The sequence below is a fragment of the Artemia franciscana genome, chromosome 15, assembly GCF_032884065.1.
Source record: "Artemia franciscana chromosome 15, ASM3288406v1, whole genome shotgun sequence".
Classification (NCBI taxonomy): Eukaryota; Metazoa; Arthropoda; class Branchiopoda; order Anostraca; family Artemiidae; genus Artemia; species Artemia franciscana.
Window position 1 is genome coordinate 6,865,520 of NC_088877.1, and position 21,406 is coordinate 6,886,925.

The 21,406-nt window shown below is 37.2% G+C and overlaps 2 protein-coding genes across 2 annotated transcripts in view; both read left to right on the plus strand.

Annotated features, from left to right (window-relative positions):
• Positions 1 to 16,137, plus strand: part of LOC136035989 (mediator of RNA polymerase II transcription subunit 17-like) — a 28,581-nt gene extending 12,444 nt beyond the window's left edge. Inside the window, exon 2 of the mRNA XM_065717893.1 lies at positions 13,905 to 16,137. Within this exon, the coding sequence (XP_065573965.1) occupies positions 13,915 to 15,897 (1,983 nt within the window). The 5' untranslated portion in view covers positions 13,905 to 13,914 and the 3' untranslated portion in view covers positions 15,898 to 16,137. The remainder of the gene's footprint in view (positions 1 to 13,904) is intronic.
• LOC136035992 (cardioacceleratory peptide receptor-like) overlaps positions 1 to 20,316 on the plus strand; it is a 473,226-nt gene extending 452,910 nt beyond the window's left edge. The window contains exon 11 of the mRNA XM_065717902.1: positions 20,306 to 20,316. The gene's annotated coding sequence lies outside the window, so the exon portion shown is untranslated. The remainder of the gene's footprint in view (positions 1 to 20,305) is intronic.
• The last annotated feature ends 1,090 nt before the right edge of the window (positions 20,317 to 21,406 follow it).

Sequence of the window (21,406 nt, forward strand, 5' to 3'; positions counted from 1 at the left end):
TGTCTCAGAGCTGTTATTTCAAATCCCGACCAGATCTTTTGACATTGAGTGGATTTGGAGGGGGAATTCTTGGAAAACATTTGGAGTGGAGGAATCGGGATGAAGCTTGGTGGATAGAATAAGCAAATGTCCTTGATACGTGATTGACGTAACCGTAGAGGATTCGCTCTCTTTGGGGGAGTTGGGGGGAGGGGTTCAGTGATTTGGCGAGTTTGGTGCTTCTGGACGTGCTAGGACGATGGAAATTGGTAGGTGTGTCAGGGAGCTGCACAAATTGACTTGATAAAGTCGTTTTCCCAGATTCGACCATCTGGAGGGCTAAAGGGAGAGGAAAAATCAGAAGAAACTAGGTATTTATAACTTACGAGTGGGTGATCGAATCTTAATGAATTTTGATATTTAGAAGGACATCGTGACTCAGAGCTCTTATTTTAAATCCTGACCGGCATTAAGTCGCTGATTTTCCTTTTAAATCAATCTATTGATTCTTAGAATTTTTTTAGAGCTCATACCACATGAGCTCTTGGCTCTTAGCTCTTCTTGCCTCGTCACAAGTGCCATGAGCTCTTAGCTCGTGTTCTTCTTGTTCAAGGTGTTGGACTGTAAGTCTTCTGTAAGAAGTTTTTACCATGTTGATTCTAATTGTGCAATACTCATTTTGAACTGACTCTATTTTTGAAAGGTTTTAGGCTATTTTAGAATCTTCACAAATTTGTTTTTGGAGTAAGCTTTTACTGTTTCGAGTATCTGAAATGAAGTCACAGTTACTGAATTGGCTCCAGTTTGCAATTCATTCTCACTAGAGACTTTTTCTTTCGAAACGCTTTTTTAAACTTCTAGTTGCTATGGCCTGTGGTTTTCTCTTTACTATGTAGCTATTGACACCGTTGAGATTCTTATTGGACATTGCCCAATATCCTGAATCAGTACTGACTGAAATACTGAAAAAAATATCAATACTGAAATTCGTTTGGCCTTTAAAAACCCCATTTTTGATCGTTTTCTTTCTTTATGTTATGGCCACTATGTTATGGCCAATGTGGTTTAAGAAATTATTTAAAACGTGCAGCTTTCTATTAAGGCGTTTCTGTGCAGCATATGCTTATATGGGCTATTTACATAATTTGGGGTCATTGCCCCCGGAACGGCACAAATTGGGTTTTACTTGGAGGTGCATTATTTTTTTTCGATTACACTGACTAAAACGACTATTTGAATGTTGACCCAAGGCTGTGGGGGGGTTGCAGGGGTGGGATTGAGGCTATGATGGCGCTTGAGGTTACCTTCTGGTTGGTTTCGGCCATTGAAAGGGCAGTTCTGTTTGATTAAGCCTCCTCTTAAATTTCCCTAAGCGTCTTTTCTGTATTATGAAGTCAAAAAACATGAAATATGTATTGCTATTTACTATGTCGACGCTGTTTCTGTAAGCGTTTTTTTGTATGATGAGGCCAAGAACAATGAAAGATGTATTGCTATTTACTATGTCAACGGTGTTCCGTTGATAACACTGTTTCCGTAAGAATCTTTTCTGTATGATGAGGCCAAGAACCATGAAAGATGTATTGCTAGTCACTGTGTCAACGCTGTTCCGTTGACAACGCTGTTTCCGTAAGCGTCTTTCTGTATGAGGAGGCCAAGAACCATGAAAGATGTATTGCTATTTACTATGTCAACGGTGTTCCGTTGATAACACTGTTTCCGTAAGAATCTTTTCTGTATGATGAGGCCAAGAACCATGAAAGATGTATTGCTATTTACTATGTCAACGCTGTTCCGTTGACAACGCTGTTTCCGTAAGCGTCTTTCTGTATGAGGAGGCCAAGAACCATGAAAGATATATTGCTATTTACTATGTCAACGCTGTTCCGTTGACGGCGCTGTTTCCGTATGCGTCTTTCTGTATGAGGAGGCCAAGAATAATGAAAGATGTATTGCTATTTACTGTGTCAACGCTGTTCCGTTGACAACGCTGTTTCCGTAAGCGTCTTTCTGTATGAGGAGGCCAAGAACCATGAAAGATATATTGCTATTTACTGTGTCAACGCTGTTCCGTTGACAACGCTGTTTCCGTAAGCGTCTTTCTGTATGAGGAGGCCAAGAACAATGAAAGATGTATTGCTATTTACTATGTCAACGCTGTTCCGTTGACGGCGCTGTTTCTGTAAGCGTCTTTCTGTATGAGGAGGCCAAGAACAATGAAAGATGTATTGCTATTTACTATGTCAACGCTGTTCCGTTGACAACGCTGTTTCCGTAAGCGTCTTTCTGTATGAGGAGGCCAAGAACCATGAAAGATGTATTGCTATTTATTATGTCAACGCTGTTCCGTTGACGGCGCTGTTTCTGTAAGCGTCTTTCTGTATGAGGAGGCCAAGAACCATGAAAGATGTATTGCTATTTACTATGTCAACGGTGTTCCGTTGATAACACTGTTTCCGTAAGAATCTTTTCTGTATGATGAGGCCAAGAACAATGAAAGATGTATTGCTATTTACTGTGTCAACGCTGTTCCGTTGACAACGCTGTTTCCGTAAGTGTCTTTCTTTATGAGGAGGCCAAGAACCATGAAAGATGTATTGCTATTTACTATGTCAACGGTGTTCCGTTGATAACACTGTTTCCGTAAGAATCTTTTCTGTATGATGAGGCCAAGAACCATGAAAGATGTATTGCTATTTACTGTGTCAACGCTGTTTCCGTAAGCGTCTTTTCTGTATGATGAAGCCAAGAACCATGAAAGATGTATTACTATTTACTATGTCAACGCTATTCCGTTGACAACGCTGTTTCTGTTAGCGTCTTTTCTGTATGATGAGGCCAAGAACCATGAAAGATGTATTGCTATTTACTATGTCAACGGTGTTCCGTTGATAACACTGTTTCCGTAAGAATCTTTTCTGTATGATGAGGCCAAGAACCATGAAAGATGTATTGCTATTTACTGTGTCAACGCTGTTTCCGTAAGCGTCTTTTCTGTATGATGAGGCCAAGAACCATGAAAGATGTATTACTATTTACTATGTCAACGCTATTCCGTTGACAACGCTGTTTCTGTTAGCGTCTTTTCTGTATGATGAGGCCAAGAACCATGAAAGATGTATTACTATTTACTATGTCAACGCTATTCCGTTGACAACGCTGTTTCTGTTAGCGTCTTTTCTGTATGATGAGGCCAAGAACCATGCAAGATGTATTCCTATTTACTATGTCAACGCTGTTTCGTTGACAACGCTGTTTCCGTAAGCGTCTTTTCTGTGTGATGAGGCCAAAAAACATGATAGATGTATTGCTATTTACTCTGTCAACAATGTTCTGGTAACCAAGACTTGTAGCTGGGGGAAATTGAGTTTCAGTCGTGAGTGCCAAGAGTCACTTTTGGTACTTTTTACACGAGGTCTTTTTACACCAGGACACTTTACACTCTAAAAAGGGCACTTTTTGAAAGAAGGACGATTTGTACATTATTTCAAACCAAATTCTCGGTAATTCTCATTGCTGCTCTTTTCCTGAAAAAAAAACAACAAAAAAACTTGTGATTTTCTGGTTTGTATTTTATTATCAGTAAAGATTTTTTCCCGTTTCAATTGCACGCTCATTTTCTTTGCTTTCTTTAAAATGGCTATTCTTTCCTGAAACTTAAACGTGATGGATCATGGGACTAAATTTCCGAAAAAAATGTTTGCAAATACTTAGAACGAGGGGTCTTGACTTGATTTTGAGTAAAGCTGAGTCAGCAATTCTCTGCAGAGAGACTAAAGGTGTCCTTTTTCTGTTTATTTAAACCCGTGATTCTCAACGTGCGGCTTGTGAACCACCGGTGGGTCATGGTAATATTTTGTTGGGTCAAGGGCATGACGTTCACCCTTCGACTGATTATACTTTAGAGCCTTGGTTGTTAAAAAAAACATTTTTCGTGTGAATGACGTTACACTCATATGCATTTAAAGAGCGAGACAGATATATTATAACTAGCTGTTGGGGTGGCGCTTCGGGCCACCCCAACACCTAGTTGGTGGGGCGCTTCGCGCCCCCCCAAGCCCCCCCCCCCGCGCGTAAGTCGTTACGCGCCATATTAGTTACGCGCCATTGTAGTTGTGTCCCTGTACATATAATTGTCCATGGGAAAAACAATCCGTATTCAGAGCTATACCTCATTATTCTAATGATGTGTCCCTGTGTCCTGGTCGTCATTTATATTCCCTGTGTCCCGGTCGTCATTTGTGTCCGGGTATCCCAGTTTGTAATTTCTCTTTGAGTGTCCCGGTCGTCATTTATATTCCCTGTGTCCCGGTGTCCCGGTAGTCATTTGTTTCCCGGTCTGTAATTTCTATTCGAACAATCCCTGTGTCCCGGTCGTCATTTATATATCCCGCCTGTGCCCCCGGCGTCCCCGTTGTAGTTGTGTCCCTATGTCCCGGTCGTCATTTATATTCCCTGTGTCCCGGTCGTGATTTGTGTCCGGGTGTCCCAGTCTGTAATTTCTCTCTGAGGCTCCCGGTCGTCATTTATATTCCCTGTGTCCCGATCGTCATTTGTGTCCCGGTGTCCCGGTATGTAATTTCATCAGTTGACAAACATGACGTCAGTCGACAAACAACTTCATGACGCATACAGCTCAATCCTTATAATGACGTCAGTCGACAGACATGACGTCAGTCGACACACAAACATGACGTCACTCGAAACACACACACACACAAACACACACACAGACAACTTATTTTTATATATATAGAAGATAGATAGATATTGCAATGACATCATATATTGTGTAAAACGTGTTGTATTTGACAATATTTTTCTTTTGTATAAAATGTGCCTAGAGGATGATCAAAAGAAGATACCGAGTTAATGGACTTTTAAGCTTCCTTCAGGTGAATATACGTAAAATTTTGGATAAGAAAATTTAAAAATCACGGGGGGGGGTATCAGGATTTTAAAATACCTAGGAGGGGCATGGCCCAAAATTAGCTGGGAACCACTGATGTCGCCGCTGTGGTACCAAAAGTATTGGTAACCCTGGTCTCAGATATCCCTGGTAATCACCAGTTGAAGAGCCTTGGATATATTTCAACATAGTTCAAAAAGAAGGTATATTCAGAGCATCGATTCTTCATCTATTCACTCTAATGTTAGTTTCCTATACATTCTTGTCGAGGAAAAAAAGTTGAAATCATTATAATTCAATGAAGTACATGATTTTCTCTGAGAGGTAATTAGCAACTGGCAATTGTTTAAATTTAGCCAAAAACGGTGTTACTTTAAGGTTTCTGGAAACGAACCCGTCCCTACTCTTTTTCAGGCTCTCACAGTAATATTTCCGTGTTGTATTTTAATGAAGCTTGACAATTTTATTGATCCTGAATAAGTCAGGAATTCACTTTCCAATCTCTGTTCAACAACATGAAATCAGTGTGGTTTTTTTACCTGTCATTGGAGTATTTCTGCATTGCATTTGGATAAGATGTGGCTATTTAATATTCTGTTGCTTCTGTTCAGCCCAAACATTGATCGTCCATCCCAAAGAGCATAGGGAAAATTTAAGACTGGGAACTTGGGCTAGTCAGGAACTCGGATCAGATACTTATTACTATCCTAATTTTTACCAACTAAATTTATTAAATTCATAATTCTTATTATCACATTTAAAAATGCCAAGTGTCACCCAATGCTTGATAGTGTTGATGGCTTTATTCGTCGATACTAACGCCAGTTCCTACTCTTATTTATAATTTACCTACACTCTTTGGTTGATCATGTAACGAACAATTTTTTTTTCACTGTCATAAAAATAGTTCCACTTTGATTTTGACAAATCTGAGACTTTCTTTTTTCTTCTTCTTTTCCCTATTGTCTGATCATTAAGGATAGTCTCATCAACGTAATTAAACTCTGGTGCCTGTACTTTTTGATATAGTTTGTAATTCTGTTATTACTAAGTAGTCAAAAATGATAATAATATTCATTCGCCAAAAACCCATAAAATAATAATAATAATAAAATAACATTATTAATAATATTGATCTTTAGCGGCCCATAAATAATAAAATGATATTTGCCAGAAACCCATAGGCTACATGGCTCCAACAATTATCAATAGATGTAGTAATAACACGAACAACAAAATGAAAGATGATAATAAAGCCAAAGAACATATCATACCAAACATATTACAACATTCTTGATTTGAAGGCGATTTTGGAATGAAAATTGTAATATACGCTTATCTCAATAGTAAGAGTTTATTGTAGAAACAGATCTTCTGTACTTTCAAAAAAAAAAAAAACTCGAAACTAACCAAAAAGGCGTTGGATCCAAATGAAAGTCTGAACTGGAGGTTCTAAGCCCCCCCCCCTCTTCTCGAAGAAAGAAAAATCACTTTTTGGCATGGGTAGCAGTGATGTGTTTGCTATGGCTAGCAGACTACTGTAAGATTTAGGAAGATCTTTAGCGGCCCATTTGAAACCGTGTTATCGTATCTACTTGCTTTTGCAAAATTTTCTAAACAAGGTAATTGTAAAGTATCATATGGCACTTTTTGCCACCGTTTCTCGTGCTGAAAGGCTGGGGAGCATAACAAGGCCGATGATAAAATATCCATAGTTGAAAACTCTTACCGAGAAGTTTACAATCTTCCCTCTCCCTCTTGTATAATCCCCAACCCAGCCTCCCTAGTAAATGAAAACTAAAAAACGAACTTTGAAAAAAAGCTGCCCACTGCAGTAAAAGAAAAAAAGATCCAATTTTAATCAGAAATGGAAAATCTTATTGATTTTTATCTTAACAGAAAAAGTTAATTATAAAAAACATATTTGGAAGATTTTATGAAAAGATTTGACTCGTGTTTTCTTTTCTTTTTATTTCTCCAGTATTAGCGGGGCACAAACAAACAGTGTAGATAAGTAGTGCTTACATAAGCGTGTGCGGTATAAATCTGTCTTGACAACGCGTCGCACAGTGGCACATGGTACCAAAAATAGGACTTAGTCTATCGTTTCTGGAATGGATAGGCTTGGAAGTATCTACAGTGTACCATTGGAATCTCAATGGACATTATTTTTTAATCTGATATTTAAAGCATCCTCTTGAATCCTTCTCCCAGTCCCTTCAGTAAGTTTGAAAAAAGAATATTTAAAAACTGCCCGGTGAAAAAGCTTTTACTTTTATTCAAAGCTCATTCAGCTTATTTCATTGTCGCTCTTCACTTACATTTGAAAAATTTGCTGTCCTTTAATGTTATTCCTGTTCCTTTTAATACCATATCCAAGGTTATCCTAAATACGAGGGGGCTACTCTATCAGGAACGATGACTCTTTATATTGAAGTTTAAGTTTTTGCATGACGATGAAGCAGGATAAATATCTCGTTTCACCCCCTCGGCAACCGTACTATACGTTTCGTCAATTAAACAGTTTTTTTCAACCGAAAGTTAGGAGCAGCATTAAATCTTAAAATGAACTGAAATTATTCTGTTTAGGAGAGGGGCCCCCCTTTCCTCAATTTTTCACTCTTCACGCTCAAGTTTTAATGCTGCTCCTTAATTTCAGTGGAAAAACTGCTTTGTTTTGTTTAATTTCTGATCGTTTTCCAAATTATGGTGGAAATTCAACCCCTCCTTGGAAAAAACCTACCGCAAAAGACTCCACCACGGAAAGTCGTCCCGCATAAATCCCCCCGGACAAATCCATCCTCACTGAATCTGTAAAATCTGTAAAACTCTGTAAAATTTTCTGCGGGCGATTCCGCCTGAAAAATTCTCCTTAGCGTACTTTCATTTGAAAAAAGACTTGTTTTTTATGCAGTTTATGATTGTTTTTCAATTCTTGCCAGATCCCCCCCCCACCCTCAGTGGAATTTTCCCCTGAAATTCCCCTACTTCAATGGAAAGTTTCATTTGCAAAAAATGCCCTCATGAAGAATTTTTGTTGCGGAAAGTCTCCCCCCCCCCCTCCGTGAAAAATCACCAGAAAATTCCAACCCTGGTGAAGATTCTCCTCGGATAAATCCCCCGAAACATCTCCACATGTAAAATTAAGTCGCCAAAGAGAAAATAAATAAATACTGATTATGAATTTCGTATAGGAAATCTGGCAAAGTACTCCCCTCCCCGTGTGAAATTTCTCTAGGAAAGCTCATCCCTGGAAACTTTCCTCCCGTGGAGAATTATCTCCGTGGAGAATCCCCCCCCCAAATGTCTGAATACTTACCAAATAACAAATACTATATGTACAAAATAGGAAATTTTTTCTTAACATACAGTCCTTTCCCCAGGGTCATAGTAATTGGACCTTTGGACTATGCTGATCAAAATGGCTATGTAAAAAATTATGCAAATGTTCATTTGCTGATAGCCCTTGATGAGCAAACATAAAATTAATACACTTTGTGTATTTGGTAGAATTATAAATAGTAGGCGCGCTTTTAAGCATAAATGGTTGGTTCGCTGGATTTGGAATCCTTAGTCCGAAGGGTCGGGGTCCGAGTCCTGGCGTGGTCGGTTATATGGTTTGAGACGGAGCTCTCTTACATGTGTGGGAGGCTGCTTCCTTTCTACATTAATATAACCCCCCTTTTTTAGTTTAGGTTTAACATTCGTATGACAATGCTTCGTACATTCCTGAAAGACTGCACCTCTTAAATTATTTATAAGGGGGGATTGTTCTGAAATATAAAAAAAGAATGTTCCACCATTTTTATGGTTTGAAGGGGAAATATTTTGAACAAGTCTTTTTTTTTATATGGTATCCCCCCACCTTTTCCCCTTCTTTGCAGGTAAGCCTCATGGTTACACTCATAGCTGCAATCCCGTAAAGAATGAACCATAACCCATAGTAAACCACTTTCTAAAAGGCATTAAAAAAAACAACTTTCTAGTGAAAAAAATTGTCATTTGCAGTGGTCTCAGGAATAGTAGCTATTATTTTGATTAATTTTAATAGTAAAATGTTTTGAAAAGAGCCTGAAACCCCGTTAAAATGGCATGGAATCGAAATGGAATGTGCACTATCGGAATCTCCAGCTGCAAAATTACAGCCCTCCACCTTAAAAAACAATGAAAATCAGTTTTTACATAATAAACAGCATAATAAGCACAATAGGGTGTTTTTACATAAAAACACCATAGAGAGTCGTTTAAGGACTTAATTGTAGGTGTTTTTTAATATGTGCATTTTATAAATTGGACTTGATAACGTCATCATAAAGTGCGGTACGGCACCCACAATTGGCACTTTAGTTGCCATTTCTGTAGTTGAAAGACTGTGAAGCATGAAAAGGGTACGATCATAATCTTTATGGTCGTAAACCCTAAACCTTAGGCTAGGTTTATAATCTCCCATCTTGTATAGCCCCCTTAATAATCTTCACAAATCGTCTGCGACTAACTCAACTAGGCTAATTCTAGTGGCTAGACTAGTGGTGTCAATCAGCGAATATTTACTGGGGTGGAAAATTTATATAGAGGGGGCAATAATTGTTTTTTTTTAGTTTTTTCAGTGGAAATGCCAAAAGGGGATATTTTTCGATGAGAGTGCTCCAAGAGCGGTATATTTCAAAGTCTAGGCGGGAGAAAAAAAATCTAGGGGGCACAGACACCCTTGCCACCCTGCTGACCCCACTGGAAGTAGCAGGTAATTATAACATCATAGAAAGATGTTTACAGGCTTAATTCATAGCTCTTGATTACATCAGCTTTTTTGTATATATATATATATATATATATATATATATATATATATATATATATATATATATATATATATATATATATATATATATATATATATATATCTATATATATAAAAATAAGTTGTCTGTGTGTGGATCTGTGGATCAGGTGACGTCATGTTTGTCCGCATATGACGTCTGAATTATTTCACACTAATACAAAAGAAGAAAAAAACTAAAAAAGGTAAAAACTACAAAAAAAACTAAAAAGAAAAAAAACTAAAAAAGCTAAAAAACTAAAAAAAACTAAAAAAAGGTAAAAATCTAATAACTAAAAAAAAACTGAAAAAAATAAAAAAAGGCAAAAACTACAAAAAAAATAAAAACTAATAAAAAAAACTAAAACAGCTAAAAAACTAAAAAAAATAAAAAAAACTAAAAAAAGGTAAAAAACTAAAAAAAACTAAAAACTAAAAAAGAAAAAAACTAAAAAAAAGGAAAAAACTGAAAAATAAAAGAGAAAAAGAAAACTAAAAAAATATGAATAAATATATATAAAAATAAGTTGTTTGTGGGTTATGTCTGTCTGTCTGTCTGTCGAGTGACGTCGTGTTTGTCCGCATAAAAAAATATTAATAAATATAAAAAATATAAATATAAATATAATATAAATTAGCAATCAACAAAGCACCGAGACACAAATGACGACCGGGACACAGGGAGTATAAATGACGACCAGGACATAAGTAAAAAAAAAAAACTAAAAAAACTAAAAAAATGGTAAAAACTACAAAAAAACTAAAAACTAATAAAAAAACTAAAAAATCTAAAAATCTAAATAAACTAAAAAAGAAAAAAAAGAAAAAAGGAAAAAAATAAAGGAGAAAAACAAAACTAAAAAACGAATGTATATACAGACCGGGACACCGGGATACAAATGACGACCGGGACACAGGGAATATAAATGACGACCGGGACACAGGGACACAACTACAATGGGGACGCCGGGGGGCACAGGGGGATATAAATGACGACCGGGACACCGGGACACAAGGAATATAAATGACGCCCGGGACACTCAAAGAGAAATCACAGACTGGAACACCGGGACACAAATGACGACCGGGACACAGGGAATATAAATGACGACCGGGACACAGGGACATAACTACAAAGGGGACGCCGGGGTGCACAGGGGGATATATAAATGACGATGGCGACTCAGGGAATGGTCGATTAGCAATCACCATCAACAAAGCTCAAGGTCAATCATTAGAATCATGAGGTATAGATCTGAATACGGATTGTTTTCCCATGGACCATTATATGTTGCATGTTCAAGAGTCGGTAAACCTGAAAATCTATTTATATGCACAGACAATGGGACAGCAAAGAATGTTGTATATTCGCAAGTTTTACGTAGTTAAAAACATATATATATATATATATATATATATATATATATATATATATATATATATATATATATATATATATATATATATATATATATATATATATATATATATATATATATATATATATATATTCACAGGTGGGATATAGGGACACAACTACAATGGCGCGTAACTAATATGGCGCGTAACGACTTACGCGCGCGGGGGGGCTTGGGGGGGGGGGCGTGGGGGCGCGAAGCGCCCCCACCAACTAGGTGTTGGGGTGGCGCGAAGCGCCACCCCAACAGCTAGTATATATATATATATATATATATATATATATATATATATATATATATATATATATATATATATATATATATATATATATATATATATATATATATATATATATATAAAGCTATATCCTAAGTTCACATCAAGTGGTAATAGAACTTCGAGTTCTACTTTATTTTATTCTCAGAAAGCTCTATCACGTAAGTGGTTGAGAACAACAAAACTAGGCTATAGAAAGAACTCCGTTAAACAGGACATGATGGTTCACTGGTTTCGTTGAGGATGTGGTAACTCATGTTCGAACCTTGAATAAGATACATTTTTTTTTTAAATAGACATTCTCTTTCTTGCGCGCGAAGAAGAAAAAGGAAACGTTTCAGTGCTTCCATGTAAAAATGGTATTTTCCTTGTTATTCGAGTGAAGGGGTATAGTTATTTTATATTGGGTTTTCGACAATGAACGGTGCAATTTTTGTTTCTAACGATCAGTTCTCTGAAAACGTTAAAGAAAAAGAAGCAAAATAATGAAAGCTTAGTTTTATGAAATGAAAATTCTTCGCAGCATTGCGGCAAATAATTTACATTAATGGTAACATGAACTTCCGTTAATCATAGGCTATATCAACTACATATCTTAAATTCTTTTAATCTCCTACAGGTTTCTGAAATCTGTATATTTTTCATACAGGATAGTATTTTATAAATAGTGCAATATTTTCTACCAAGGATAAATGCTACCAAGGATAATTCTACCAAGGATGCCAAGGATAAATGCTCCATGGACTACCTATGTGACAAAATTTCGGATTTCTGTAAGGGAAAGTTTAAGAGAGATTTGAAGTAAAACCAGCATTTAATGTCCTATTATAGAAAAAACTCTTGTTAAATTGTATACTTTCTTTGCCCAAGTTGGACAAAAATCTTTCCATTGAAAGTAAAGAGCGAAGTTGAAACTTAAAGCGAACAAAAATTACTACTTCGCAGTTTATTGTAACATATTTTTGAAAAATTGTTTCGAGTAAACTCGCTGGTGATATTTCCCTCCACTTTTAGAGTTCTGAAAAACTAGTGCTTTACTGAAAACTTACTTTTCTTGATTTTAAAGAAAATTAAAGTTGTTTGGTAAAATCTATTGATTTCATCACCGGCAAAAGAAAATTGAGAGGTTTATAAATTAGTCCTTTTCTGCAGGCCACCTAAGATATTTGCTTTTGGTACTGTTTTATTGTGCCAGTTTTTTGTTTTCAGTAAAGTGCCTACCAATTAATTCTACCAATGTAAGGAAATGTCACGAGCCTGTTTATTTGAAACAGTTTTTTGAAAATATGCTGTTTGAACTCCGAAAAGTAATTTTTGTCTGTTTTGAGTTTTTAATCTTTGCTCTTTTCTTTCATCAGATTTTTATTTTTAATTATCTCTTATGTTAGACGTAAAATAGTTGTGCAATAAAAGGAGAGCTGTGACCACAGGCTTATTCAAAAATATTCCTAAAAATTAACGTTTTCAAAGTTAATAACCTCTCCCCTGGCTCTGAATGCTCAATAAAAGTTACAACTTTTGGGTCTAAAAAGAAACGCTTTGAGGGTTTAGGCACCTTCCCCCTAATCACACTGATCCTCCTCTCTAATAGCTGACTCACGACCATACAACACCGTAAGTAAGCTTCATGAAGCCTCAAATGAATAGATTCAGTTGAATGAAACTAAAAATAATCGACTATATTAACCCTTTATTTGCATAAACTACATGTAGCTTTTGGAACAAATGCGCCATCGTGCGTAATTATGACCTCTGTAGCCGGGAAGCTGAATATGTAACTTTGGCAATAATTCTTAATCAGTTGGCTGTCTGGTAATTTTGCTTGTTGAATTTTAGTCTTCTACGGGCCAAAAATTATTGTTCTTCGCCAAAAAATGGTAGAAAATGCCACTTTGCTTTTGCACGACCTCTTTTGGTGCTTAAAATGGACACTAGAACTTATACTGGTTCGATATAATCGTCTTGGAAAAAAATCAAGACAATAACAAATAAACACGTGTCTGTAACCAGCCTTCTCAAAAAAAGAAAGATAATTTTGCATTTTTTTAACATAGGGATATGAATTATTTGTAATAGACTCTCTGATATGCTGAATTTAATGGCGTAATTTTAGTCTAGACCAATCTCTTGTTCGGCAATACTCCATTCCTTTTTCTAAATTTAGGAAAAGTTTTTCAAGCTCATAACTTCTAACGAGTCATTTTAAAAGGGATGCATTTTATTAATTTAGAATCACACGAAGTAGCCAATTTTTATGAAAAGGAGCAAAATTTCCTTTTTCAGAGTTTCAGTTGAGTCGCACCTTACATACAATTTGATACTACAAGCTCTATGAACAAATATGTGTGTTACTGTTAAAAAAATTGCAACTTTACTTGCTGTGTTAATGCTTTATGTTTGAGCAAAATCTGTTTAGGGCGTTGTTGTGCGGCTTTGTTTTTACTTTCTCTTTCAACAGTATCTTCTATTATTTCGCAGCAACTAAAATCTGGATATTCATTTCAGTCGGCCTCAAATGGATGAAAATGTTTCGTCCGTCAATGTTCACGTTGAAGTACCATCAGAGTATACGATTCAGGAAATCACATTTACTGGTGAAGAAATCTATCAAGCGCCGCCAAGTCTGTCTGAGACTCTGGCTAAACTTGCGTCAAAAGTTGACTGGTCCGTAGCTGCCGAAACAGCTGAAAAAGCGGAGGATGAAGAAGATAGTCAGCCAGCACCTCCACTACTACCATCTCATCATTGGGACTCAGTAAAGGCAAAAATAAACGCATCTTTTGCTGAGATTTCAGTTCTACATGATGTGCTGCAAATTGCTAAGCAAAAAACGTATTTGGTATTTGACCCTGTGCAGCAAGAATCTACCGAAAATAGACCATATGCCCAGCTCTTAGCTAAGAAGCGTGGCCTCACCGCAGCCTCTACATTGCTTATAAATGGAGCTGAAAGATTGAGAGTTCGTGAATCTGTTCGAGAATCAGGATCTCAACAACAATTTCACGCTGACTTGGCGAAGCTGCGTCTTCACTGGAGGTTGAAAAAGTTAAGTAGCACAAGTACTATCGGGACTGCCCCAAAAGCCTCTATCCTTGGAGATTTAAGCTATAAATCAGTTGGATCTCGTGTTCGACAGATTGGAACATTTGAAGTTGCTAAAGCTGAGGAAGGAGGAGGTGAATCTATCAACTTTATTCAAAACGGAACTTTTGAAGTATCTTCTCTTCGAATAACTATCCCTGTTGAATTAAGGGGACATGCTTATGTACAAGTCACAATCCAGAAAGACCAAGATAGTTTGAATGTAGTTCAATTGACCTCTTCAGGTGGTAGAAGAATTGGAATGAGTAACTTGCCACCCACCGCAGATCACCCCTGGCAAAGAATTTTAGAAGCCGCACAGAATGTCCTGTTTTGTAAAGAGCTATTTGCCCGCTTAGCCAGGGAAGCAGTTTTTCTACAAGCTCAAGTCCCTCCTTTTGTTGTCGAAAACAAGATTGTTGTATCCCTGTTTCCTGGTATTCATCTTGTTATATCTCTTGTCCACAATACAGATGAATCTGCTGGCGATAGAACTAGCATGATGCCGTCAATTGGTCGCGGAGAACATGATGTTATTCTCGAGCATAGTATGCATCAAGCTTTACTGCAAGCTCACCAAATGAATTTAGGTCCTCCTGCGCCTCATCCGAGTTCAGCACCAATGGGACCAAGGAAAAAGAGAAGAATAGCTGGACCAGCTGGAGCTGACTATCAGTCACTGCTTGATATTGTGAAAGAAGAGACTATCTTAGAGAAAATTGTTAAACAAGGTCAGCATATTGTGATGCGAACGCGTGCAGCTTTTTTAATTGATAATCTTGCCAAAGATATTAAAGACCCTTGCATTTCATCCCACTGGAACATAATAAATAGTCCTATTTTGTCTACTGTAAAAATTAGCATTGCTACTCATGGTTATGACTCGCTTTGGCGGACAACCCTCGTTCTTCATGTGAGTGAGACTTCCATAAAATGTATTACTCGAGATGGCAAGCTTCACTTGCTATCTTATGAGTCGCAAGAACTACGTGATTTGATTTTGGTACAAGTAGGCCAACACCATTTAACCGTAGCCCAGTGCTTAGCAAGGTTCTTAAGTTGGCAAGTTCTGGGCTCTACTCAGAACGTTGGCCATGGAACCCCAGAACCGTTGGCAAATCCGCCTGCTTGTTTGCTAGAATCACCTTTTGGAAATAGGGTTATAGCAGTCAAATGTGGACCACAATCTGCTCAGCCACAGGTATTCATTGCAAAATATCCATCGAATGACGATTATAAGTCATCATTTTCTAAAGACAGTTTTTGGACGCTAGTGCAGACAAATTTTGAGGAAGTTGATTTGGACCAAGTTGACGGAAAGAATTTTATTCAAAAACTTGAATCCGTTATGGCAATGTTGACTCATACAATGGAGAAAAAAGATGTGAAAAATGAGGAAAATGCTAATATTGAATAATGGGTGTATTTTCTTCGTTTATTTTTCTTAGTTAATTTTTAAATGTGCAGTCGAATTCTTTGCCAATGAAAAGATGCTTGTGTATATTAAGAAGCAAGGTTCTCTGAAGTTCATAGCTGTATTGAGCTCCCAGAAGAGTAGAATCATAAGCAATCAATTCTGACTGAGCTCAAAGCTATTGCATAATGTTTTTTTTTTGTGTTTTTCTTTTTTTGTCTTTTTTTTTAATAACAGAGGTAATTTGAGAATTTGTTTTCTAATAAAGTTTCCGATAAAATCTTTTAGATAGTCATTTCATTCATTTTATTGAAAATAGTTCAAGCATCAGATAAAAAAAAAACAAAAAAAAACTCCAGGTTCAACATAACGCCCAAGAGCCCAGTGGCAAGCGTTTTGGTTGGTCGTATAAAGCTCAGAGGTAGTTCATTTGATTGGAAATTGAAAGTTCCAGTTACCTTTTTAAGAGTCAAAAGTGATCGTAGGACATCTACCCCACACCCACACACATCCTTTTTCTTAAGTGCATCCGCTCGATTTGAGATAATCATTGTGTTGCGAGAGCAACACTTTGGTTTTGTCGTGTTTTTTTTTTTTTTTGTTCCTAGCACCCCGATTTCAGCTTATTCCTAGAAAGTGGTAAGGGTCTAACCTCTGCGGTTTTTACGGAAAGTGTGGACCTTAGGCCGGATTGATGAATATGACTTTACATTTTGGAAAGCTTCGTAGAACTCTTGCCTGGGGCCAAAAAGGATGGTTTTTGCTTGTCCTTGAGCCAGAGCCTATAGTGTGTGAAGTGAAGAGGAGTTGTATAGCCTATGTCAGAGAGGACTATCTGAAGTTATGCAGCCAAGCTTTCGTTTCATCAAACCATGTTTCTGCTTTCGAGTGGAAAGCTCCGTTCTAGCAGGCAAGCAGGCAGGCACCAGTTTCAAATTGAAGATGAACTAAAATCTATAAGTGTTAAATATATGCGACAGTTACCCTGCCCCACAGCCAATATATCTTCTTTGAGTGATAAATAGAAAAATTTAGAGAAGCAAAAAAGCGGCATTTTCCCACGGGTCCGAAAGTGCTGCCATCTATTGTTTCTACCCATTTCTGTTCGTGATTTCAGCTGAGTTTATCATTCGGTTTTTCGCACTTGGGATTTCGGTAGAGAAATGGTATCAGATGTGCCTCTTAAACTTTAAAAGTTCTCTCATTGCTAAAGAAATTAGAGTTTATCCTTTGCTCCTTTCGAAGTGATGACGTTAGAAAGTTGACCTACGGCAAAAAAGTCAACTTTTGAACTAAGACAGATAGATTTTTTTTTTCGACGGCAGTCAATAGCTTTTGACGAGCTGATCAAAGTATATATCATCCATTTTTTTGTACAAAAATTCCTTCATGAGATATACCAGTTTGAAAGTTTAAAGGGGTTGACAACTTCAGTAGTAAGGTACACACTGAAACCAAAAATAGGCCGATACCAATTGTGAGACATATAAAGGAGTTGTAAGCAACAGTCGGCTGTTAGCTCATAATCATCCTCGGCAATGAGGGGTTCGCAACTCTTACTAGTTGGTGTACCTATTTTTTGTTTCCATTGTATTTGATGGTAAGACCAATTTGGTTCCAGTGGTAAGACATGTAGGGGACTTGTAAGTAATAATCGGCTGTGAGGCTGCAATCATCTTTAGCAATGAGGAGTTCGCAAATTTTGCGAGTTGGTGTACCTAGTATGTATTTTAGCATCCTTACAGATTAACAACTTCAGCGTTTAGTCGCAGCGAGGAAACAAAACCAAAGTGTTGCTCTCGCAACACTTTACTCGGCGAAGCTGAGCAAAGGTTGCCGCAACACCTCACGTTGCCCATGCAACGTAGATCTAGTTTTCTCTGAAATAGTCAAAACGATCAAATAACAAATAATAAAAAATCAACCTCAGAGCGTGGAGGAACAAAGGGTTGTAACTTGTGCCCCGGGAGTATATCAGATTTTATGGGAGAGGTGGTCGTTGTAACTTCGGAGGGGACTCAAATGATTGGATATTCGAAGTTCTAGCTCCCCTTTTAAGAGTCATTTTGAAATAGCCATTTGGTCCAAAATAGTTTAAAGATAAAATAACAAAAAATCCGGGTTTGACACAACCCTCCCGAGCCAGTAGGCAAGTGTTTTAAGCTATGCACCGGGGGCATATAAGGCTTTTATGTAAGGGGTGGTTGTATAAACTTCAGAGGTGACCTTTTTAAGAGTGAAAAGTAAACGGGAGTCATATACCCCCCCCCCCTCACACACACACCCTCTTTTTCCAAACGCATTCAATCAAAATTTTTAGATAGTCATTTTTTAAGTAGTCCAACAATCAGATAACAAAAAGTTCGGGGTCAACATGCCTCTCCCAGAGTCCGGAGGAAGGGTCGTAAATTATGTCCGGAGGCATATAAGGTTTTTATTGAAGGAATAAACTTCAGAGGGGACTCAAATGACTAGAAATTTAAAGTTCTATTTCCCTTTTTTGGAGTCCAAAGTAATCTGATGGCAACTAGCCACCTCCCACCAACCGTCTTTCTACAAATGTGTCTGATCAAATTTTTTTAGATTTGTATTTTGTCCAAAACAGACCAAAAATCATACGATTAAAGCTCCGGGGTTTACACAGCCCCCCAGAACCCGGGGCCAAGTGTTGTAAATAATGAACAGGGGGTATATAAGGCTTCTATGGAAGGAATGATATAACTTCGTCGGGGTTCATTCTATTGGCAATTGAAATTTCTAGTTCCCTTTTTAAGAGTAAAAAGGGACCGGAGGGCTGCTAGCCCTCCTGTCTTTGCATCCTAAATCCATTCGATCGAATTTTTGAGATAGCCATTTTGTTAAATTAAGTCAAACGATCGGATAACAAAAACTCAACGGTCAACATAGCCCCCTAGAGCCCTAGGGCAAGTGTTGTATGTTTTGTCCGGAGGCATATAAGGTTCTTAGGTGAGGGTTTTGAAAATAGTTCAAAAATCAGATAAACCAAACCCCCACCCCACAAAAAAAAATCATAAACGATATTTTATCCAAAACTCTCTACATGGCCTGACCCCCTCGATATTTTATTCAAATAATTATGGCAACTCACCCTTGTCCCTCCATTGCCCGAATGTTTGAAATAAACAGATATTATGTTTCTTTAAATTTTTCTCCAGGTTTGTCGCTGAGTCTCGGGATAAATAAGTTCAATGGGGTAATCATTACAGAATAAAATATTTTAAACATAATTTAATTCAGAGACTACATGATTGTATCTGAACCAATAAACATATTTCTGTGATAATTTGGTAACCTATTAGCCTTGGTCGAAAAAAAAAAAAGAATTAGGAATAAATAATGAGATGCTTGCTAACCATGCAAAAAAGGGATTTTTCTCTCTTTTCAAGATGCGAGTTTCAAGTCGAAGGTTTTAGACTAAATAAACCTGATTGACCTTTTCAATCTCGAGCAGCAAAATCGAGCACTACTCTCAGAATTTGCATCCCCTGTTATTTTGATCTTCTTTGTGAAAAATTGATAAATTGGCAAAGGACGCCTTTTTTCTGTGGGATGATTTCTTTTCTTAGTTAAAAAGATCATCCCTAGAGCCCTAGAGCCCTAGGGCAAGTGTTGCATGTTTTGTCCGGAGGCATATAAGGTTCTTAGGTGAGGGTTTTGAAAATAGTTCAAAAATAAGATAAACCAAACCCCCACCCCACAAATTTTTTTTTTTTTAAATATTCTATCAACAGTTTTGGTGCTCATTGCGGAATTCAGGCCATTGTCAGCAGATGACTTTAGAATGAAGACGCAAATCAATTCGGTATTCGTGTCATATTATAAGGCTTTATCTGGATACGGTTGTCGTTTTCAGGTCAAGGGGGCTGAAAACCTCCTGTTTACACTTTTAGACAATGCTAAATCGATTGCCTATATTGGAATCTACTGTCCTTGCATTTTCCTCATTCGGAAAAATTAATTTTTGTGGCACGAAGTAGCAGAAAATGCCACTTGGTGGACTTCTTTTTATGCTTAAAAGGTCATCAAATGCTGGCTATTTATAAAAACCTTGGTCATCATTGCATCATTCATGTCAGTGTCAGTTAAACGATCTATGAATAAATGCGAAGCCCATTGCAACATTCACGTGACACTGTACTGCCCTTTTCCAAAATGGGGGCTCAAAACCTCCTGTTTACACTTTTAGACAATGCTAAATCGATTGCTTATATTGGAATCTACTGTCCTTGCATTTTCCTCATTCGGAAAAATTAATTTTTGTGGCACGAAGTAGCAGAAAACGCCACTTGGTGGACTTCTTTTTATGCTTAAAAAGGTCATCAAATGCTGGCTATTTATAAAAACCTTGGTCATCATTGCATCATTCATGTCAGTGTCAGTTAAACGATCTATGAATAAATCCGAAGCCCATTGCAACATTCACGTGACACTGTACTGCCCTTTTCCAAAATGGGGGCTCAAAACCTCCTGTTTAGTGTTTGAAACGGTGAAAGATCTGGCTATCTTGGAATATCTATTCTCTGGCATTTCGACCCTTTTGGGGCAAAAAGTAATGTTTGGTGGCATAAAATCGCAGAAAACGCCACTTTGTTGTGATACATCTCTTTTGTTTGTCAAGGGTACTAGATAAGGTGTTTTCCTTTCAAATATTAAACAAACAAAGTGTTCCTACTGGAAGTAAAGAGTGAACTTCAAACTTAAAACGAACAAAAATGATTGTTTGACAGTCTATGCAGCGTATGTATGCAAAACTGGTTCAAATAAATTAACTCGTGATATTTCCGTATATTTGTAGAATTCTGAAAAACTAGCCCTTTGCAGAAAACAAAAAAATGACGCAGTAAAATATGATGAGCAGCAGAAAAGTCCTTAGCAGCCTGCATAGAATAAACTAATATATAAAGTTCTCAGTAGTCTGAAACCGGTCGTGAAATCAATCAATTTTTGGGTACAATTATCTAAAAATAAACTCAAGCAAGCTCTGTTTTCAATAAACCGCTCGTTTTTTCAATTTTAGGGTTAATTGTCTAAAAATTAACTCAAACAAGCTTTGTTAAACAGTTCGTGGTAACGAACTGTAGTAAGGAGCGACCTGCTCAATAGTAACCGAAACTCTAAAAAACGGAGTTTTGATACCAATAGTTACATCAAAATAATCGAATTTTAATGCTGATTTTAAATATACAAGTTTCATAAAGCTTAGTCTTACCTATCAAAAGTTACGAGCCTGAGAAAATTTGCCTTATTTTAGAAAATAGGGGTTAACACCCCCTAAAAGTCATAGAATCTTAACAAAAATCACAGCATTAGATTCAGCGTATCAAAGAACCCTACTGTAAAAGTTTCAAGCTCCTATCTACAAAAATGTGGAATTTTATATTTTTTTGCCAGAAGACAGATCACGGATGCGTGTTAATTTTTTTTTTTTTCCCAGGGGTGATCGTGTCCACCCAGTTGTCCTAGAATGTCGCGAGACGGCTAATTCTAATGT